Source organism: Acanthaster planci, linkage group LG01 (assembly GCF_054643075.1).
Source record: "Acanthaster planci isolate LZ-2023a linkage group LG01, COTS_SCS, whole genome shotgun sequence".
Lineage (NCBI taxonomy): Eukaryota > Metazoa > Echinodermata > Asteroidea > Valvatida > Acanthasteridae > Acanthaster > Acanthaster planci.
Window position 1 is genome coordinate 2,230,947 of NC_141777.1, and position 22,396 is coordinate 2,253,342.

The 22,396-nt window shown below is 40.9% G+C and overlaps 2 protein-coding genes across 4 annotated transcripts; one reads left to right on the plus strand and one right to left on the minus strand.

Moving 5' to 3' along the window:
- Positions 1 to 972: 972 nt before the first annotated feature.
- Positions 973 to 21,054, plus strand: LOC110974310 (uncharacterized). The gene is made up of 17 exons (XM_022225861.2): positions 973 to 1,245; positions 2,216 to 2,365; positions 4,707 to 5,069; positions 5,881 to 6,201; positions 9,424 to 9,777; positions 10,255 to 10,551; positions 10,966 to 11,274; positions 12,097 to 12,456; positions 13,245 to 13,402; positions 13,708 to 13,930; positions 15,173 to 15,283; positions 15,551 to 15,738; positions 16,409 to 16,531; positions 16,996 to 17,107; positions 17,409 to 17,505; positions 17,818 to 17,917; positions 19,034 to 21,054. The coding sequence occupies exons 2-17, from the start codon at positions 2,293 to 2,295 to the stop codon at positions 19,097 to 19,099; spliced, it is 3,255 nt and encodes a 1,084-aa protein (XP_022081553.2). The 5' UTR covers positions 973 to 1,245; positions 2,216 to 2,292; the 3' UTR covers positions 19,100 to 21,054.
- LOC147800238 (uncharacterized) lies at positions 19,741 to 22,303 on the minus strand. 3 transcript variants are annotated; one of them, XM_087147294.1, is made up of 2 exons: positions 22,116 to 22,303; positions 19,741 to 21,748 (listed from the first exon to the last, which is right to left on the minus strand). In XM_087147294.1, exon 2 carries the CDS (start codon positions 21,672 to 21,674, stop codon positions 21,069 to 21,071), a length of 606 nt encoding a protein of 201 aa, XP_087003420.1. In that variant the 5' UTR covers positions 21,675 to 21,748; positions 22,116 to 22,303; the 3' UTR covers positions 19,741 to 21,068. The 3 variants fall into 3 exon arrangements, with proteins under 3 accessions (XP_087003420.1, XP_087003418.1, XP_087003424.1); XM_087147292.1 differs by having other exon boundaries at positions 19,741 to 21,716; positions 22,116 to 22,299; XM_087147298.1 differs by having other exon boundaries at positions 19,741 to 21,716; positions 22,196 to 22,243.
- Positions 22,304 to 22,396: the final 93 nt, after the last annotated feature.

The following is a 22,396-nucleotide window of genomic DNA, read 5'->3' on the forward strand; positions in this document are numbered from 1 at the left end:
AAGATAGCTGCGTCTTTCACTCCCAGTCGCTGGGCCACTGCCGAGTTGGTCAACAACTTGGGATCAATCAATCAGTCTTTTGTCACGATGCTGTTTACTTTCGCACTCTTAAGATGTAATTGGCAGTACATTAATTTACGTAGGAACTTCCCGCACTCTCGAACTGTCGGGCAGTCAAGGCACAGTTTCCACGAGTTTTCCCAGTATGGAAACCAATTCAACGAATGTATGGGGGATACCTCAAACCGCAATACCACTGCTTAGTGTGACGGTCACTAACGACACTTGCCCCCAAACGGTGAGTGCCAAGAAGTATGCAGGAAGTCGGCCAGTCTTTGCGAAAGTTGGGCGACAAGCCAGAGTGCCAATTGGTTTCGACCGCTAGTGGTGTTGCTGGGCGAAAGAAAAACTCTGAAGATTTTTCTGTACTTTTGTATAGTGTTCATTCCATTCCCAGCAGTTTTCTCAGTAATTTGAAGTTAAGTTGCAATCAAGTTGGATGCTTTTTTATTTTAAATTTTTCACCACAACCGTTACATAGGCCTTACAACATTGTACATTCCCATGACGGACCCCACCATGATCGGGGTCATCTTGATCAGGGCCAACCTTAGTCTATAAAAAGGGAATAAATGTCTTTAGTAATCCCTCCCAGTACAATGTATACGCCCGTACGACTTATAAGTAGATTCCTATAAACTTGAAGAGAAGCGGAGCCATTTGGCTCTTAGGTCGCCGCGATGCTGAGCCAATCTCCGGTTTCCTTGGGATGAAACTACAGAGAATATTTCTATTCCTCCTTGGACAGGATGTCAATTCATCCAGCTTATGCCCATTTTCCCACCTCTGGGTAGAAAGAGGTAAGCTGCTTTGGACCCCTCATGAATTACGATCCAAAATCATTACGCCACGTTCCCCTCCTACTCAGTTTTCAAAGTTAACAAATTTAATTCAAACCATTATTCCTTTGGTCGGTAATTAACGCATGACCCTATACCAGGAAGGGCGGACGTATACATCTCAACTGAGCTACTAGTTTTTCTTTCGTTGGGGTCCCTGGAACTGGAATGCCTTTGTTTTTCACGGCGTCCGCTTTGACGCATTTATACATCAGCGTGCAGATTTTAACTGGCTCCAATATCTCTTGCAGTTTCATTGGTTACTGTTTGTGGGAAGAGGCAGTGGTAGGTATACAGTGGCTGGATATTGAACTAATCATTCGCAGGAACAGAGCCCTCCAATAAGGTAAGATGTTGATGGTCATCAATATGTTGTCAATATGTTGAAAGATGAAACATTGTGTTCCAGACATACTGAAACTGAGGTGCACTGCAAAAGATTTCGAGTCAAAATGTCATCAAGATGAGTCGAAATGTTGTTACAACCTTGTCTTCCTCAATTAATTAATTACTTGTGATGTGAGTTGTGTTCACATTTATTTCAAGCATTTCCACTCACTTTAAAAGCAATGAGTTACAGAATGACTAGAACTAGGTGCACTGGAGATGTGGATTACTTTGATGAATTGGTCATTAAAAGCCAGATGTGGAGCGTTCAGTGTGCTTGTCCGAAAACCTTACCCTCAAAGAGAGTGAACCTCTTACAAATCTACTCCGAAAGAGTGAAAAACACTCCAAAAGAGTGAAAAATAACCCAAAAAGAGGAGCCATATGCATGAGGAACAACTCTTTTCAAGCTGTCCGTTATAATAATTATGGCTCCTTGGCAGAGTAGACAATTCACTCTTTTGGAGTAGTTTTCACTCTCTTAGAGCGTGTTTTCTTAAAACTCTTTTTGGAGTGTTTTTTATAGAGGACTCACTCTTTTTGAGAGTCAGGTTTTCACTCGTTTACATTATATAACTTTTCCTGCATGCTTTGTACACCTGAATGTTTCCCTCAGCATCGTAAGTTTGTTTTTAAAGTCCTAATTTCGCACCTTCTATTTCAGACTGCTTACAAACAATCATTTTGTCAAATTAACATCCTTGGTAAATTGGGTCAAATTAACGCCTTTCGTATGGGGGAAACTTATGATCCACTCAGCGGTAAATTTTTAATTCCTGCAGTGTAACTATGTTCAGCGTAAAATCTCTGTGTTTGTGAATTTGAGGAAACGAAGAAGTTTATTGTGCAACAGAATCGGAAGTCGGTAAATCCCATTCTAAACCGTGTGTAAATAGCACGTCCGATGAACCGACTCTTTATTTCCCCAGATTGTAGCCACAGAGGAAGTCCTATACCATTCGGCAAAACTTTGCTTTCCATCAGTGGAGCAAGAATTGAAGCGGCAATGGGTCATTCGAGTGTCATGCTGACCATTCTGCGTGTGTTGCTATGGGGTTTGCTATCCGGCATGGCTCAAGGTGAGTAGGCCCACAGCAGTACATGAATGTTAACTGCAGATTTACACAGTTACACGAAATGTCCTGTTTCTTTATAATTTATGCATCCCAGTGGCATGTTCAAATGAGCGCAGCTGTTACGAAAATTTGAAAAGGTTAGGTGGCTTATGTGAAAAAAAATCATTGATAAGGTCATTGCTAGACCTGAATTAACTAAGACTATTTCTAGGTGGTAGTTTTGTTTTTAAAGTGGTAATGCTTTCCAGTCGTTTAAAAATTGAATAAAATTCTTCCCAGAGGGCAACTTGCCCCCTGCCCACCTCCATGGATACGCCACTGTTTAGAGTTACGTCAAGCGCAAAGTTTATAAATAAGAGTACTGGATTCTGCACCAGTCAATGACTTCATTTTGACTAAAAACTACTATTGAAATGTATGTGTCTTAACTGGGTTTTGTGGGTACATTTTGGATCGTTGTTTTACAAGAGTTGAGACAGTAAAACTAAATTTAAAAGCAAAACAAAACCCTGTCAATAAAAGTAACGTTTTCTGCAATCGTCACTTTGCTTATTTACAAATGTTTCCTACACATTTAGTTGGTAATTCGGGTTGTTTTGAAACACAATACTGAAAACTGTTTTTAACAAGTGCGCCAGCCATTTTTATTATTCTTTTATTATTTATATATTCTTATATATTTATATATTATTTTATATTCTTTTTATTATTCTTTACTCTTTTATTTTCTAAATGCTCACTTTAAAGACACCATGATGGCCTCTCTGCCTTTTAAGTGAAATTCTTAAACGGTCACCGCACCTCATTAATCCTGCTTGGGATTGTTTCTGAACTCCCTACAATCTAAACTTTGTCTTTGAACTTTCCAATGTGAAGGGCTCTCAGATCTGAGGGTTTGGTTGAAAAAAGAGATTTCCCCAAAAGTTCATTTATTAATAATAATGATGGCTTTGCAAGTGCAACCTCGTTTTTGTTGCTACTTGGCAACATAAAGAGCATAGCATAATTATGAGTTCGGTCTATTTCTACCTGTTGCCAACTTGGAAGGAACTTACAGAAAAACATGTTTCTTAGACTCTTCCATCCTCTTCATGAAATGAGAACGTCCCTCTCGAATCATTTTTTTCACCTTGATCACCGATTTGCGGTAAATGAAATAACTGACGTTTTCATCAGAACCAAGTGTCCGAAATGTGACTTTCTGTGTAGATGGTACTCGCCCAAATTTCACGACATTGGCTTGGATATGTTTGTGGAATGTTGCTCTACACAAACTCATGAAGGCTTGGTTCGAAAAAGGTCTCAGCGACGATGCTGGAAAACTTAAGGTTGCAACATTTATGTCAATTTCCCAAAAGGCTAAAAGCTTAATGCCCGCACAAGTTCTCTTGCTCCTCCTTGGCGGCATACAGATATGTACGGCCTTGCAACAAATTTTCGGATTTATACCGGTACTGATCCATGGACCAAATTTTCTGGGGGCCAACTTGTTTTTAATTTCGGGGACAGGGGCCACGAATTTGAGATTTTGTTTGGCATGACCTCTTATTGTTTTTTCAGGCGTCAGGCTAAATATTTGGGCTTTTTGCAGGCTTTTAGAAGGAGAGGGAATGAAATCCTTCCCCAAATGTTGACTTTTTTGCCGTTTGCCGTCTAGATTCGCCGTTGACCTGGTTGAATAAAGTAAATAAAACCCATTTTTATACATACATTGACCATATGTGCCTTTAATTCTTTTAAGCGATGCGTCGCTTTTTTTGGCTTGTTTTGTGGGTTTTTTTTAATCCTAATCATGTGTTTTGCCGTATTCGTACATGTTTGTGGTTTTAATTCCGTTGTGAACGTTCAATGTTTGATTTTTACGGGTGTCGGTTTCTGTGTTTTTCTACTTACCATTTTGCTCTTTACTAAGCGGTGCAGAGTGCAATTTGGTTCATAGTCGACTGATTAAAGAGAGTTGAAAATAACTGAAATTTAGAGTGACGCAAGGTTTTGGGCCTTGGTTGGAAGACGATGCTCAGAATTGAAATTTCTAGTTAGAGAAAATTTCGATATAAGCCAGTGACTGACCTTCAGTGGTCCCTTCTTTGAAAATTACACCAGACACAGAACGAGAGGGGATCAACCTATGCAAGGAAACTTTCTTAAATTTGAAACCCTTAAAAGTCACTGCATGACGAGACCCGCACCAAAAAAAAAATGAGATTGTTTTTTTTTGGAGGGGGGAGGGGTCGTCTATTTTTGGTTTTGTTTCAACAAATTTGTTAATGAGGTTTTCATGATTGCAACACTTTTTCGAAAATGTACTGTTGTTATTATAAAACAGTTTGTATCTCTTTTTCAGAGCTTGAGGGGAGCAGTTTGGTCACACAAGACAATGTAGTGGGCGAGGAATGCCACGATGTCGTCTTGACGTGCCAGCTGAGAGGATCGGGCCAGAACCTCGCTCTCCGTCGCCGGTTCTCCTGGTCCAAGCACACCGGCGCAGGCTGCAGCGGCACAAGGACCGTTAGCATCAATGACTGTCACTTCGACGAGGCGGGTGATCTTCTACAGCCGGAAAAGTTCAACTATTCAGTGGCCAAGGATAACACGAGCTGTAACCTGACCATCAAGGCGGTGCGCCAGTCTGATGCCGGATGCTACCAGTGCGATTCGTGGGGGCCGAGTGGAGCAGTGTCCAGCTGTGTCGCGCTCGACGTGAGCGGTACGTTCACAGTTCCTTTCACAGTTGAGGAACTCTGATGATAGGCAAATTAAGGCAAGGACTGGCGGGCCAAACAGTCCAAAAGATAATACCGGCAATATTAGTTTATGCTAACAATTACTAATAGCTGCCCCAAATTCAAACAAAACCAAACAGGGAACAAGAGTGAGAGAATAACGTAACAAGCGAGGATCCGGGGGCTTCGAACCCCCCCCCCGCTCTGAGACCAAAATAGTGAAAATAACACCAAAATAACCAGACCATTGTAAACCAATGCCATTGTAAACAGTGTATGTCATGTATAATGTTTCATCATCATTTATACTTTTCCGCAAAAATCAGATATCCAACAGAAAATCTCCAGCCTGTTAATACAGCAGATTCGGCATCAACATTGAAAGAGATGATTATACTGTGTGTAGTTTGAAACACAAAAATGAGGTGGCATTTACACAGAATGATCTGTACGTTGATTGTGTTTGTCGGTCTGGCAAAAGGTTCTTCTGTCGATATAGGCCACTCTTAAGCGAGGATCTGGACTGACTATTTGGGGGCTGTAGAATGTTTGAAAACAAACCTTGGGGGACTTGACGTTTAGATCGTTTATAAAACCTCGGCAGTATCTTTCAAAAAGCGGGATCAATCTGAGCATTGTGAAAAATAGTAGTGGAGTGTTTTGGATAAATTTCGTTGTAGGAAATTGGAAAAGTCCAAACAATGCGAAATCCACAGAATTTCCCTCAGAAAATCCCGTATGAACATATGGTTCCTATAGTATAATTTTGTGACATTTGTTGATTTTTTTTGACAGACCCTGTGAGGACTGTGTCATTAAGGCAAACAAACTCAGTAATTCTGGAAGGGATTCCCGCAACATTCACGTGCAGTGCCGGCTACGGTGACAGCCAAGTGCAGACAACGTGGTCTCTGAACGGGACAAGGCTCCAGAACGGGACCGAGACTGCCCTGATCAGGCGCACCGAGGGAAACGTTGACTGTACGGGCCGAAACGAGACTCTGGGCGCGGCGGATCTAACACTGACGAGACATGATTCTGGATCGGTCCTGCAGTGCTCGATCCGTGGCGCTGGTCTGCTTGAGACTGACAGTTTAACCATTCCGAATATACAAGGTAGGCCCGAAAATCTATTGGCAGTAACGACTTTCAGTAAAAACAAACAAACAAACAAACAAACAAACAAACAAACACCCCAACAACCCCAACAAACAAACACCCCAACAACCCCAACAAACAAACAAACAAACAAACACCCAACACCCCAACAAACAAACAAACACCCCAACACACCAACACCCCCCAACAACCCCAACAAACAACCCAACAAAGAAACAAACAAAAAAGCAAGCAAGCAAGCAAGCAAAAAAAGAAAAAACAAACAAACAAACAACCCAACAAACAAAACAAAACAAAAAACCCCACCCCAACAGCCATGATTTATTCATGATGCTCAATGTGACTGTTAACAGATTTTTGTTGCAGTCTGATCAAAGCTTTTTTCATTTACTGCCTTTTTTGAAGACGAACCATGAAAAATTAATCAAACAATGAGAACAATATTTCGGCAGCTCATCTTACCCAAATGACATCGAGTCTACCCCGTGCGTCTGCCCACACTCTAACCGGAATCTGTGTCACATTTGACCTGACCATTTTCAGGGTCAAAATGACCCTCCTCTAAATTATTTGACCCCTTTCCTGTTCATTTACGAGCATGAAAGGGTCATCTTTCGACCCAGAAAGAGTCGGGCTCAACAGGCAAATCTGGGTCAATCTGACCCGGGAGTATTGAGAGTGCAAGTAATAATTAAATTTGCTAACTTTGTATTATGCCGCACACTATAGATCTAAAGTCACGAAGCGCGAAACATGGTCAAACCGGCCTTGTTTACACGATGGAGGGGAGGGCACGTTGACGGGGATACATGTTAAGTGCTGTCATCTTAATCGCGACATTGCATCTTTTTTGTAATGCTCCTTCTTATTGTCCTGTGAAATGTTTCCTCGTGATCAATTCAAGTTCGTAAACAACGCTTGAATTTGTTTTTTTTTTTCAATGTGGATGCAAGCTGGTGTGAATTCCAATTTAAAAAACCTTGGCCAGACGTTATAAAAATAATAGAATGTGCCTTAAATTCGGTATCAAACAATACATATGCGTATCAAAACTGTTGATTGAAACTTGAATATTACATGTAATCATATACATTAAGTGCATTGATGAACAACATCTTATAGTTCCGATATCGTAGTTCATACCCGCAAACACTTTAAATAAACTTTTCAATACGAGAGCAAAAACTCTGCAATGACATTATACTCACATATTTTCTTACAAAGAAATTTCTCCCCCCCAAGAAAAAAAAATGTGTCTTGAGCTTGGAATCAAAAACTGAGAGAGACTACCTTGCGAATGCTTTGTACTCTCTGTAAAAAGGTTATGGTTTCGTTAGGAGGGTCAGTCAGGTCAGTTGAATAACGGCAAGCTTAAGGAATAGGACGAAACGGAACCGAGGAATCCATAGCCACTGCAGACCAACACATGAGCGCAATCTGAAGACCGATAAGTTTACAAGGAACATGCGTGGGTAAACTTTCAATCCTTGACACTTTCTCATTAGGGCAAATTGCATCTTGGGTTGCAATCTGGTTTTAGGTTCATAGTGAAGTGAAAGCACGATGTGGTATTGCAGTCAATTACTTCTTTCGTTATTGCACCAGACCAGGAAACGACTCGCTTCCTTCTTGATAAGTTGCACTTTGATGTTAAGTGCACTATAAAAACGAAAATACCTTGGCATCCTCTGCACGTGTCCCTAAAACAGTTTCTGTTTCCACCGAACAATAGTTAACATCTGTAGCATGTCGTTAATGGCACAGGTTCAATTCTGACTCGGTAGTTGTATGAACCGTTAGCTCTGATGGTGGCTAGCGTTCTCCTCCCAAAACGAACTAGATTTGCAAGTCTTATTATCTTCTCAATTTAAAGAAGATTCCTGCTACATTTTGTGATCAAAACTGCTCTCCCGGACCCTTGGCTCATGGCCATGAAGAAATGAAACAAAAGCAACGAGAAAGAAACTACTCGCATCCCAGAAGATCGGTTGTGTAGAAAGGAAACAAGTTAACCGTGTGCATAATTCCTTGGATGTTTGTGTGGAGCATCTTGGTGTCGTTAGGCCAAGTGTTCAAGTTGTTTGTCTGTGTATAAGTCAGGTCTGCTGGCTCACCCAGAGGTTTCGAGTATAAGTTTGAATAGTCAGCTCCACCTGTTTTCATGCATAATTATTACGGTGTATTACAGCAATACAAGCAACATCTAGATACTTGTTTTCATTGGAAGTGAAAAGAAGAGTAGATTTTCAGTTCTAAGAAACAATTCTTCAACAGCACCTACCAACAATGCTTTGAAGAAATACTTGCCATTACTGTTGTCTAAACAAATTGTTCAACGTGAAAACTATATATAAAGTGGAACCTACTCAAAACAGCGTTAATTGACAAGCGTCATACATAAATTGTACAAACGGCCAGAGAGACATTCCTGTTCTGCCTTGAATGACATGACACGTTGGCTCATGAATATTGAAATATCATTAGCATGAAATCCAAACATGTTGAAATTTCTCCCTTTTACTGGCACAAATGAGGTGGGGAGTCATCGTCACGGGTCAACAAAGCTTTGCTATGTGTAAAAGTCCTATTTATAAAATGCTCTCTCCCACACCCGGTTTTTTTTTCGAAATAAGTTCTGCACTTGATTTTTAGCACGTCATGTTGTGTCCTTTGTGCGTCTGTTTAGATGTAGCCTAACCTGTAGAATCCGGTATCAAGGAACTGTGAAGGTTTTCATAGGATAGGGGCCTAAGGGCAAATCCATCTCACCCTTGCTTCTGGCAGTGATTGCTAATGTGCTCGTGTCTGTCGTGGGGCTTGGCATGTCCGTGTGTCATCCAGGGGGGGGGGGGAAGGGGCGCTTAGTCCTCCCGCAAAATAGTGGGGAAAACGCCAAAGGGGAAAAGGAAAGGAAAAGCAACAGGAAGCACGGATAGGAGAGGCCATTTTTCTTGAACATGCATTAAAATAGACCCCATTCACTGTTGACAGTCTTTAGCCAGTTTCTGTTAAATGTTTTGCGTTACTGAAAAAGTTATTCCCCTTTCCTGGCGACGCCAACTGAGCTGCAATTTCCATTGCGCCCCACATCATTTTAGTAGTCATTATTTTTCAGGTTATCTTTTTACATGTTGCAAGGCATAGCATTGTCATAACCCATGACACTCACAGTTCGATTAATTAATTTCTTCTTTTTTTTCACATATAACTTCATTGCAGTTCCTCCAACTTCCGTCACAATAATAAATGGCATCACGGGAGAGGTATACAACCGACCAGGCGGAGAAGTTTTGATTAAAGAGAACGATAACGTTGCCTTCAGGTGCCTGGTGAACGATACCAAACCAGCTGCCAGTTTGGCTTGGTTTTTCAGGGGCCGCGAGATGTTGAACGGGCTCGGCAGAGAGGGGGAGTCGGCGGTCTCGCTCAGGGTCCCGGACGGGACGTACGACGTCAGCCTCCCCGTGGTAATGACGAACATCATGTGGACGGACGACGGTGGCGTGCTTGTTTGCAGGGCCACCGGACCAAGTGGCAGCTCTGCGTCTCTCGGCATCAAGATTAAGGTGGACGGTAAGCAACAAAAAAAACCAAAACAAAAAAAAAACAAAAAAAAAACCCATCTAATTAGATAGAGGTAAATAACTTCAAAAACTAGCAAAAAAAAAACACGAAACAGTGTTTTCTGATTTTTTCTAATGGAAATACCGGCACTGCTGTATACACATTTATGCGTATTAGCTGACAACCGTCACACATACATGTATGGATTGCAAAATTAACATTTAATCCCGAAATAGAGTTAGCTCTATTTCTAATAGAATGGAGATATCTCTATTAGGAATAGAAATATCTCTATTAGAAAGAGATAACTGCTAGAAATATTATTAATGGGATATCTCTATTTCTAATCTAAGATATATTTATTGTTAATAGAGACATCAGTATTTAACGACAGAGATAGGTCTATTTCTATTTCAGATTAAATGTCAATTTTGCGTGCCATACGTAATTCCCCAGTCAAAACTTCATATTCTTGAATTTTTATAGTTCCACCGCATAACGCAACAATAACGACCGGTGTTCTAGTCGAAAATGTCCCCACCCAAGTCACGTGCTCCGTTGAAGGAACACGCACGAGATCGTCAATGGTCTGGTACCTGGACGGTATCAGTGTTACAAACACCGAGTTGCAGGAAACGTTCTTTTCTCCGGAGCTAATGAAAACGACAAGCGTCACAACGTTGACTCCTCATAGAGGCCAAAGTGGCTCCATACTAAGATGCGAAGTGTTCCACGAACTTCTAGACGAGCCCTTAGTAACGGAAGAAACATTGGATGTATATTGTAAGTCAAGTCCTGCTTTCCAGCAAACCTGTCGAATATTTATACGAAAAAGATGAGGAAACCTTGAACTCTTTCATTTCTTTGGAAAATTGAGAATTAAGCATTCGCAGAAGAGATAGTGACTTTGTGAATTTAAAACGATAAAAAGATGTTGCACGCTTGTTGAAAATACGAAAGCCAATTATTCAAAACTGTCTGACAAAGTACTGAATGTTTACTTAGTTGCCGGGGTTTCATTAATCTCCATCAATATATGTAGTGTCTTGGAATTACCATTTATCACGACGAACTGACAATGGGACCCAAAAGCAGCCTGTTGCGAGAAATATCGTCACATCCCAGAAATCGTCTTCTCACGGTCCATGAGAAATCGAATTTAACTTTTGCTGATTTTTTTTATTTCCCCTGCCGCAGTTTGCCCCGCACCATCCCTTTCTTGTCCTTCCTACGTGAACACCAGCGAACCGTACACTCTCATGTGCGAGACTGCCAGCAGCCGGCCACCAGCGAGTCTCAACTTGTACCTGGACGAACCTTTCCAGCAACTCGACACAGACGGCGAGACCGCACACGAGCCGGCTGGCGACGGGGGAACGACGGCCGTCCTGACGGCCAAACTCACAAGTGACCGGTCCCACTACGGGAAGACTGTCGTTTGCAGGCGGACCCCAAATGAGATTTGTCGAAGAGAGGCATCAGACGAATGCAGGCTGAACGTACACTGTCAGTATAGAGTTATTGTTTAAGATACTGATAATAATTAATCCTAACATTCCATTCTTTCTTTTCCCAGCATCATTTTCCCTTTGACTGAAAACCAGGTGTCCTAATGCTTGTCAAAAGTTGACATTAGCAATAAACGTAACGAAAGTACTCATTACTTAGAAACAATAATTATGAATCTAAAAGTGACGCCTAGGGAATGTCAACTCTAGGACTCTTGAAAAACACCGTCGAAGCGAGGAGTAGGTTTTGTGACCACAAAAAAATACCTTTTTGTTTTGAAAACTACTTTCACGAATTATTCATGCACCCTTTTGAAATAGCATTAGCAATTTCAATACAATTTGAGTTTAATTAATGAAGTGTTTGGGAACCAGATTAACATAAAATAATCTTATTAGGGAAACAGGACAACTCGCGCCCGTTTCAGCTGACAAAAACAAAATATTTTCGGCAAATGTATCAGTTGGTTGGTATAGATATTCAGGCCATAATGATAAAAATAACCTGTCTGTTTTTCCACAGCCAAAATTACGTCAGCTTTAGCTAATATATGTTGCCACATTTCAACTGTCAAAGGGGGCATTCACTAAACTAAATGGTTATTTGGTTAAACAGTGCTAAAGCTAAGCCTTTTCTTTTTCGTGAATTTTGACGTGAAATGTAAAATTTTAAACAGGGGTAAACAGTAGTAATTTAAAACAGAGGAGTTTAGCGGGGCCATTAACCTATCAAATTACAATTTGGTGGTAAAACCATCTCTACTAATCATTAGTTTATTTTGCTGAATTAAGACGACATATTAATTGCTTTGTTCCAAAGTTCCACCTGCCGAAACCAAACTGTGGGACGGTGGCACCTCCAACAGCGATTCGGGCCCAGCAAATGGCAGCGTAGAAGTAATACACGGCCGCGAGTACAGTTTCACGTGTGCAGCTTACGGGTCCAACCCGGCCGCGACATTTCGGTGGAGACTGGGAGACACGGAGCTCCGCGGTGCCGCCTACAGCAAGACCGAGCAGCGCGATTCAGTGGGGCTGGTCGGGGGATGGGACTCTTCCAGTCGGCTGTCCCTCACTGTTCAGCAGGACCAGCACCACGATAAGAGCCTGACTTGCCAAGTCATGTACCCCAGTCAAAATGTCTTCAAACAGCTGAGCTTGAAAATGAATATCATTGCTGGTAGGTCGTACTGATAATAAGTTTTCTTTCTGTTTGGGAAGTGGCGAGAGATTTACGTTGATCTCTCCGAACAACCCCCCAGGGTTTGGATGATGACCCCCCTTTACGAATGATTTTGTCCCGACTAAACTTAAGTTCAGGGAGTACAGAGCTGTTTTTCAGTGTTGTTGTCTGTGCGTTTAGGAGTCCAACTGAATCATCGTGTTTAATTAAAGAAACGTTCAAAATTAGCATAATGATCAGCGAATGTACATGCACAGTGAGAGGAATCGGTCTGGAGTAACCATAACATTTCTGTTCAGCCGTTCCATCCCTGGGAATCCCAAAGATTCAAACTTCCCCGGCATTTGCTAAAAATAGGGTCACATTGATCAGTTTGAACTTGATGAAATAATACACCCTCTTCCCAAATGGTCTGGTATTGTGCCGTACCGCAAATGCGCTATCACGGTTGTCGGCAGGCTTTCTTTTTTTTTTGGGGGGGGGAGGTAAACCACTTTTTTTTCAGGGGGAGGGGATGTCGGGGGGGGGGCCAAAGCTCTCATAAGCTTAGAACTGATAAACAACGGTGGGGGGGGGGTCAGTTTGACTTTTGTTGAGCAAACTGGTGATTGTCATCCTTTCTTTCCGTGCTTTTGCTTTTTTCCTGCCCCTCTCTAATTTTTCAATTTCTTTCCGGGGGCAGCCCCCTCGCAACACCCCCGTGCGCTAGTATGTTTCAAAAGATTTAGAGATTACTTTTCTTTGTTCAAAACCTGAGCTGTCTCATTTTGGATGTGTTTCCATAGTAACACTGAGTTGGTCTTCAATCACCATCATCATCGCCTGCTCCTCCGCTGTGTTTCTTGTCGTCGTCGCCTGTCTTCTCCTGATGCTCTACAAAATGTGTCGGCATGGAAACCGACCGTTCCCCATAGAAACCGACATGGAAATGCTGCACGTGAACGTATGCTTATTTCATTTCCCGAGGATTTTTCTCTTAGTGTTATGATTAGTTTTAAATGGATGAAGTTTACCATTGATAGAAATTGTCACTTCAGTGTCAGCTGACGCCATCAACAAAGGAATTATTTGTCCTTTAAACTCACTGGCAATTAATTTACATTTCTTCTAGCAGAGACCAGGCGTTGAATCAGTGCCAAGTCCAAATAACCAAAGATTACCACTGTCGCGTATCCTAATACCGTGTTTGATGAACAGCACAGAAGTGACGTAGATTAGATAACTATGCCGTTTGTTCTGTTCTTCCAGCGGACCATAAAGTTCAAAAAGGGTGGCAGCAATTCTTCGCTTTCGTCCCGTGGCACCGCTCAAGACTCATTCGACGGCAGCGAGGCCTATGAGTTCCCCCGTGATAAGCTGAAGTTGCTGGATGTTATTGGGAGCGGTTCCTTTGGTCTGGTCTACAAGGCCACAGCGGAAGGAATCTTCGAGAAGGGTGTGGCTGACACAGTGGCAGTCAAGACTCCAAACCGTGAGCCTAAGCATGTTTTGTTCTTCCAACCAATTTGTGAACTGATGAGTGCATAAAGACATAATTTTTCCGGGCTGTTTCCAAACATTTGTTAAATTCAAATTCACCGATTCGTGTATTTAAATTCGAAAACACCGTGCCGAGAAAATATCCATCAATACAAGTTAAATTTGTGTGAGTTTTTGCTGACTGGTAGCGTCCAGATGTATTGAATTCGTTTAATAATAGGTCGGTCCCACCAATTTCATAAAACAAAATCGTTGTTTTCATAACACAAGGCCCGTTCAGATTCGTTTAAAGTGGAACGCTCCTTCGTTTCCGCATTATAGAACATCCAAAATTGTCATTTGATTTCATTATTTCAGCGGTCATTCGTTCAATAAATTGATTCAAATCCAAGTGGTCGATTCAGTCCTTCGGATTCGTCAGACGTCTCAGGAATTGGGTGATGAAGAGTTCCTTGTTTTTCGACCAGCATGTCACATGTTCGACATGCCTCCAATAAAAATCCGGCTCTTTGGTATACCATGCTTCCTGGTTCGTATTTGTGGGGATTTTCTTGGCAAGCAAAACAGAAAGGACTGAGAAAAAATGCACTGAGGAAAAACAAAAACAAACTTTGTGTTCGTGTAAACACAACAGCTACTGTAGGCATAAGCTTCCTTATTACACCAGCTTTATTTTCCAGGAAAGAGCAGTAGTTGCGAATAATTGCACAGTGTATGTTATAAATATATATAACCCAAACTGTTTCCGTGAAAAAAGCCCTAATTTTACTTTAGCCGTTATAAATGTTTCATTGTGGAATGATCAGATAAATTGAAAGAATAAGAGAAAACTGAATTGTACCTGTATTTTTAAAATCAAGACAATGATTATGAAATCTGCAGATCACTGAATAGCATTTGAAAGAATGTGGCGCAACACCTAATTCTAAAATGAAAGCTTAAAGTTTGAAATACTTTGACTATGAACGAAAACGAATACTTTGCGCTTCGAAGGAATTTAATTTTATTGCATCCATGATCAATTCGTAGAAAGTCAATAGAAATTTATTCTTACGGCATGTGAAAATGGAGAGCGGAATGCCCATCAAACGAAGTAGACTTAATGACCCAAACTTGCACCCTTTTGCATGGAGACGATGATGAATGCGATAATTACATGTGATCAACAAAATTCAGGAATTTGACGTTTTACATTAACATTTCAATGCTTTGAAATGCATCTTCTTGGTCGCAGCATGCGGATCATCAGCAGATAAAGAAGAATTCTTGAGGGAACTTGAAATGTTCCCCATTCTTGCCAAGCATCCCAATGTGGTCTCATTGCTGGGATACTGCCGGAAGAAAGGTAACCATAGCAACTCAGACTGTGAGGAACAAATCTGTGCACCGCACATAACTTTAGCAGTGGTTTTTCGTTTCAATTTATTTGTCAAAAAAGAGAAAAAATACAAATTAATTTGCCCTAGGGCTGTTTTCAAATGGGTCATTCCAAAATTCTGAACAATACCGTAATTAATGAGCTTCTTGGGAGCATTTTAATCGCATCACCCATAGACCTTGAAATTGACCTGGGTCGTAGGCTAGTAACTGGATCACTCCTTTCGAATTATAGAACCACTATATTTGATCATGGAGTATGTCCCCAATGGTAACCTGGAGAATTACCTGAGACAGGAGAAGCTGCGAATCGACCAATCGTACATCAACTTGAATGATGTGACGGAGACCGTTGGCCCCACCCAGCTTTTGAACTTTGCCATTCATATTGTGCGTGGTATGAAGTTTCTTGCGTCGGTACAGGTATGTCCACAATTTAACCAATTAATCGATGTATCAGTACTCATTTCAGTGAACTGAAAGTTTGTGTAAAGAACTGATGGAATAGTTATTTCTTAGCAGCACAAAGGGAGTCCATGGTTAATTCTTTGATTCTAATTTCCAACTAACTCTTATTTTTTTGCTTCCACTGAGAAAAAACAATGCAGTCCACCCTCACTGGAATTTCCTACGGAGAAAAAACTAAGATAAAATGATAATAACCTTAAGAATTTCCAAAGATAAGCAAGCAGGCTGACCGTCCAGTGAAAAAGATGAGAACCATAGAATAAAAAACAGTCACCCTAAGTCGCTTTATCTTTAGACCTCAAGATCGATTGCAGTTCAGCAATATTTTTATTCCAAAATATATTGCAACGAGAAGTTAAATCCTCGTTACTTTCCCCGGTCCAGAATGTACTATGCCTGTGATTATTTACAATGGAGTCCTTTGAACGGACCAACTACTGTCAAAGCAGCATTCTCTTAGCTTGTGATCCTTTCTCTTTCTTTTGTGCTTAATCTTTTGTCCTGCATTCCTCTTGGCTGTAATATGTTTGTAAGACATCTGGAGGTCTGTTCGTTGATTTTTCTAATTCAACTGTGGTGTTAAAGAGAAAGTCTGAAATCCGACTACCACTCGTTGTCTCCTCAGTGCATTCACCGCGACCTGGCCACTCGTAACATCTTGTTGGATGAACAGCTGGTCTGCAAGGTGTCCGATTTTGGTCTGGCGCGTCACATCGCAGCGCAGAAGCAGTACGAAATGAAATCAAAGGTAGGCTATATAAGCATGCTATCCTTAATCTGCCCCCAGTCCCTTCTTGTTGAAGTGGGACCGTTAATGGCAGCATGTGAGAGATTTGGGTCGTAGATGGGGAATTTGTTTTCTGAGAGAAAAATGACCTAAAGTTTGAGTCATTACGCTAGCAACAAAAGGGAAATCTGTTTAAAAGAACATACAAAATAGCAAAGTTTTCCCCGGAGTGCCCTCACTTGCGTGCAAGACAACTGTGGTCTTCAAATGAGTAATGATTTTGTTCTGGTTCATCAGTGTGTTCATAATTCACAGTCGACACAGTGTCCAAAATCGTGCTTGTCAAAAATCAATCAAGATACGCTTAAAATTAACTGTATATATAAAATCATGATTTTGAAGATTAGATGGGATCAGTGTGAAGGTTCAGGTAGGTCTAATCTGTCATTTCTAAGATGTGCTTTGTATTTTCTTGTTTCTTCAAGGGACGAGTGCCGTTTCGTTGGATGGCACCCGAGTCAATTCTCTGCAATGTTTACAGCACGAAGAGTGACGTGTGGTCCTTCGGCGTCTTGCTGTGGGAGTTAGTCACACTGGGTAAGGTCAATTTGAGCCCTCAGCAGGCCAAGAAAGTTCGCGGGGTGGCTGTGGCGTCGAAAGCTTTTCTATCATCCCTTCGTTGTTCCACGTTTAGACTAATCGTCAACCGGCATTTTGTGTTAGAAATAGTGGGACTTAATGAGGAACTCGATTAAATCTTATTCTTGAATGGTTGAGCCTTAGAGATCATACCTGAAGCAGCGGGAAGTCAAAGCTAACTGCATGAAATAAGCATGAATACGCATCAGTGCAGAAAGTACAATTTATATACCTGTACATTTTTTCCTGTCTGTCCAAGGTTCGCATCCATACCCTGGCCAATCATGCGCTGAAATACTCGAGGATCTTCAAAGGGGAATCCGTCTGAAGAAGCCAGCTCATTGTAGTGACGAAATGTGAGTTGCCTCAGTCGCGCATCAAGTGGCTTTTTGAACTTAATCGATTTGAATTGATTAAAATTACTTTTGCCAACCGTTTACACTTGTAATATCACATTACCAAATTCTACGAGCGAAAGAATAAAAAGTAAATTTCAGGACCTCTTTAATTTAGATTTGATTGTTATGCATTGGCAAACATTACTTTCTCGCTCTCGATTTCACACTGTAATTATTTCAAGTCGTTTCTTTAATCACGAAGAGTTCTAGGACGAAAAATATAAAGACCTTTTTGCCTTATCATCCTTTTCACACACTGTTTCTATACAGCTACCAGCTAATGAAGGATTGTTGGGAACACCGACCGGAGGAAAGGCCCGACTTTGAGACCATACATCAGAGGATAGAGGCAATGCTGGCAAATGCATCGGTAAGAAAACTGTTTTTAAAGTTAATAAATCGACAGATGAAGTTGTAGTGAGAAATGTTTCATTTCATTCAAAGGAAAAACGGATGTAATTATCATGAAATTTATTATTTTTTTCGCAATGCCTGCTTAATGCCTTTCTCAGGTTGTCATAGCGCGTAATTTCGAGGGCCTCCTTGTGTTTAGGGGAAGACATAAAAAGGGGGCTGTAATGGAGAAAAAAAATGTACAGTTGTGGTCGAAGATTTACATAAATTTTCACTGTAATTGATCAGTGTCATAGTTAGGCTCTTCTTAGAGTGGTGAGTCAAAGCGGAACATGGCTATTATTCTTGGGGTAGGGGTGAATTCCAATTTGATTCAGGGCCTAAAGTAGGTCTATGTCCAAACTAAAGTCATGCATATCAACACACTACAGGGCGTGGCAAAAGCCCCCCCCTCCAAAAAATCCCAGTTTTCCAGAGGGTGCAAGGCAGATTGCCGACTCGAGTCATGTGACTTGGACTGAGTCGGACTCGAGTCGCTATTTTTGTGACTTGACTTGTAAATACCAGCTTTGACTTGTGGCTTGACTTGAACTTGCCAAAACCAACCCAAGTCAGATGCTACTCGATAGGCCCCATATTTTAGGCTCGTAACTTGATGCCTGGTTCTATTTGCTGATTACAGCTGGCCAAAATAATGTGCAGCTTGACTTATACTTGGACAAAGAGACTTGTGACTTGACTTGACTTGCAAAAAAACGACTTGCTGCCACCTCTGGTGCAAGTGGGTTGCTAGTATTAGTTCCTAACGGCAGTTGCACCCTTGCCTTTCCCCACTACACAACTGGTTTTAATTAAAATTTGATGATTTCATTGCTGGCAACATTCCTCTTCTGAGTTGATCGACCAGAATGTCTATACTGTCCCGTAAAACTTTAGTTTTCAGGTTGATGTAAACACATGTACATGTAAAGTGAATGTGGTGGCTGCGTAACGACTGGTATAAGAAAAGAATGATTACCAAGAACTAGCACAGACACTTCCGGTCCAAGTGTATGTAAACGTTTGACCTACTTGTGATGAATATGTATGTACCTAAACATTCCATTCTATACGCCTTCTCTTACGCATGTAGGGTTACCTGTTGATGTCGAACTTTTCCACGGAGCAGTACGTGTACATGGCGCCAGGAAGCAACTAGAATCGACTGTCGAGGGATCGTTTATTTGTACACATAACGTGTTTGGGTACAAAGCCTCCACCATTATAACAAAAAACTTCTTAATACCGAATTTAGTTTAGTAGTTTTTGAATAATAATTTGGATTTGAATTATAACTCACAAACAGTCTCTCTACCACAGTACTTTATCCGAGCGTGCAGTCTAACTTTGATAGGAATTTCCTCCTGTCAGATGCGGAGTCCGAAGAGAATGAAACAATTTGGGAGTGATTGTTTAAAAAACGATAGTTGCAAGGAAGGATAAACTTTTTTCCATCATAATTTTTCCTTTTTCGAAACGTTAACCAAACTTGTTTTTCATTTTTCAGCAATAATGTATGAACCACAGTGTTTGACATTGACAAATTTGCAGCTCAACATAGGTCATTATCACCAATACTCTTTTCTGGTTTAAAAACCTTCTCAAGGCAGGGAGAGGAAATTGTTCACAAAATAAACTTACTGCTTGTCGCCTAGACTTGGTTTGCTGTATATTAACTTGACTGGTGTATATTGCTGTCAGTAACTAATCAGACAATTCTGTTATAAAATGATGTAATGGTTTCCAAAGTTTACATTCTACTTTTTGAAAGATTACAAAGTGACGAATCTTGAAAAGAAATTTAATACAAATAACGTAAGTCAGCTCCATTTATTCATAAGCCGTATATTTCATCGTTATGATCAGAAAACCAATTTAAAAAGGAAATGTATATATTAATGCATGCAAGGACCTGTTTTACGAATCAGCGGGTAAATTCCTAAAGTTTATTTAACGGCGAAACTCTGTGGTTTTTCTCTTTTGTTCTGAAAGGATTAGAAATGCGGCTATAGTTTTAAACAGCAACATGTTTAAACTTTAAATGTATGAAAACCATAATGGGCATTACATACCATAAGTCATTCTGAAAGGTTTTAAAACGACTGAATGGTTAAAAAAAGGACATTTAAGGGTCCAAAAATAATTACAGGAGACAATTTATGTACGTAGCGGGTGGAAATATTTCAGTCATTTCATATTGCTAAAATTGAACTGATTTGAAATATCACTCATATTTTTAAATTAAGAGGCGCAAACGCACCGCGAAGCGTTATGTACACAACTGCTTTTACACAATAAACGGGAACATGCAATTTCAGTAAATATAGAATTAAGATTTAAATATATAATATTATAATTAAATACTATATTTAATGTAGAACTTTTTCTTGAAGAGTGTGCATTTTATATTCTTGTACATAGGCCTATGTTCTTTCATAAATGGAGTGTAACATATAGGCCTATAAAGTAGACACACTGTTCTTATAATCTTATTGAGCAATAACGTAAATTATATGGCAACAACAGTTTATCTAATGTTTTTGTATCAATCAAGACTTTTGACATGACATGTCTTATATACGACTGAAGTGGAATAATAGCGTGATTATAATGGCATTCTCTTACTTCAAAAAACCCGAAGTATTTAAAATTCGGAGCAACACAGCGAACAATCTGAAATAAGATTCAAACGTCTTTTTTGTGGTTGAAATTTACACTTTTTTAATGCTGAGCTGTATTAGGGACATGGATTTCCAGCGCTATACGCATAGACTGCATTTATCTACAAGTCTGAATAAATCGCATTGAAGTACATGTGTTAAAGTATTTTCCAATGAAATCGATGTTTTAAATCCATTCCCTTCAAGGATGTTTCAACACTACCGATTCTTAAGTCCCAATGTTTCCAGACTATTTACCAATAATGTGTAAAGTGAACGGTGCCGAAGGGGGTATGCAGTTAACATTGCCATGTACTTTCCATATGGCAAAATCTGTCTGTGCTCCCGGGGTTGAAATTAGAGCTTCGAGTGTATTTCCAAAGATGACAATTTTACCATCAGGAAAGGAGATGACGAAGAAATAAATAAAGAGCACTTAGAGCTCTTCAATAGAGTTTCTTGTAGAGTTTATTCTTCTATGTCCCACCTTGGCACGATGTGTGCATCGCAATCACACCGACCCTCGAATAGTAAATCACTGATCCATGCGCGGGGGACGATGTAACTGTTAGGATCTTCCAACTTTGCTGATCTCTTTTCTTCCATGTTCTTTTGCCTGTGCTTCACGAGTAGCCCGAGTAGGTTTGAAGGCACGTGATCAGGCAACTCCTGAGACGAGCGCTGTTTATTAGAATCATCCGCTGGCTGCTTAGGTTGAATGGAACTGGCCATATTGTAGGAGGGAACATTTGGAGCAGTGGTTAATGTGTCTAACAGCGAAGGAACAGCTTGTACGTCCAAGTCACGATCCGGCTCAGAATGACTGTTCTCTCTAACATCATGATCACTAAGAACTGGAACGCCCAGCCCCATGACATCTGGGCACTCCGATGAACTCCGCCGTGCCACGAACGGTGCGTCGGGGGTGTGCGTGGGAGCCGTCGGCTTGAAGCCCCCAGCCGGTTCACTCCTACTGAAGGCTTGTGCTATTTGAAACTCGGCATCTGTGGGAAGCATCTCATAACAGTGCAGGTCAGGAACAACATTGTCATCTTGGTCGTAGAGCCCTGCCATGCCGTGAGAAAGCTAGCTCTGCTCTCGACAGTAGAACTTCAACTGGGGGTGAGAGCGGTCACGACAAAGTCTAACTTTAAGAAAACACAAACCGACAAACCAGGCAATCATGCCAACGTGGTGGCAGAAGCAATAGATGAACAAAGCCTAGGGGCCTATGCAAAAGGATGCAAAGTCCAGACAACTATTGAGAAAATGGCCATCATTTGTACAGCATTAGTTAGGGCCCAAAGTCAGATCTAGGCTTACAGGATACACTACATGACTGGCCTACAAATCTGATTAACAAGTACTGAAGTAGGGCCTATACTATTGACATGATAGAAAGACCTCACGTGCGCCCGGCGGAGAAAGTAGGCCACACCGGGTACGCAGCGTGACACCAATAAAATTACTCAACCTTCTATACGACTGAAGGACAGAATGAAGGCTTTCATTTACCATAGGCTAGGCTATAAACAGCGTTGGATGTATGCACTAAAAGTTGGGTTTAAAAAGCATGTAGGTAGTGAAACGTTTACCTTTTCTTCAAATTTCCCGCGCCTGAATCAAAGTTTTATACGCGCGACTTTTTTTAGCAAAGCATTGTGGGATGGCCCTTTAGAAAATTCCATCCTGAAAGAGGATCAAAAGTCGTCAACTTAACACATACTGCACCAAGTAATCGACAGATACGAGTCAGCTATGTGTCAAAACTCATTTTTGAAGAAATTCTTGAACAT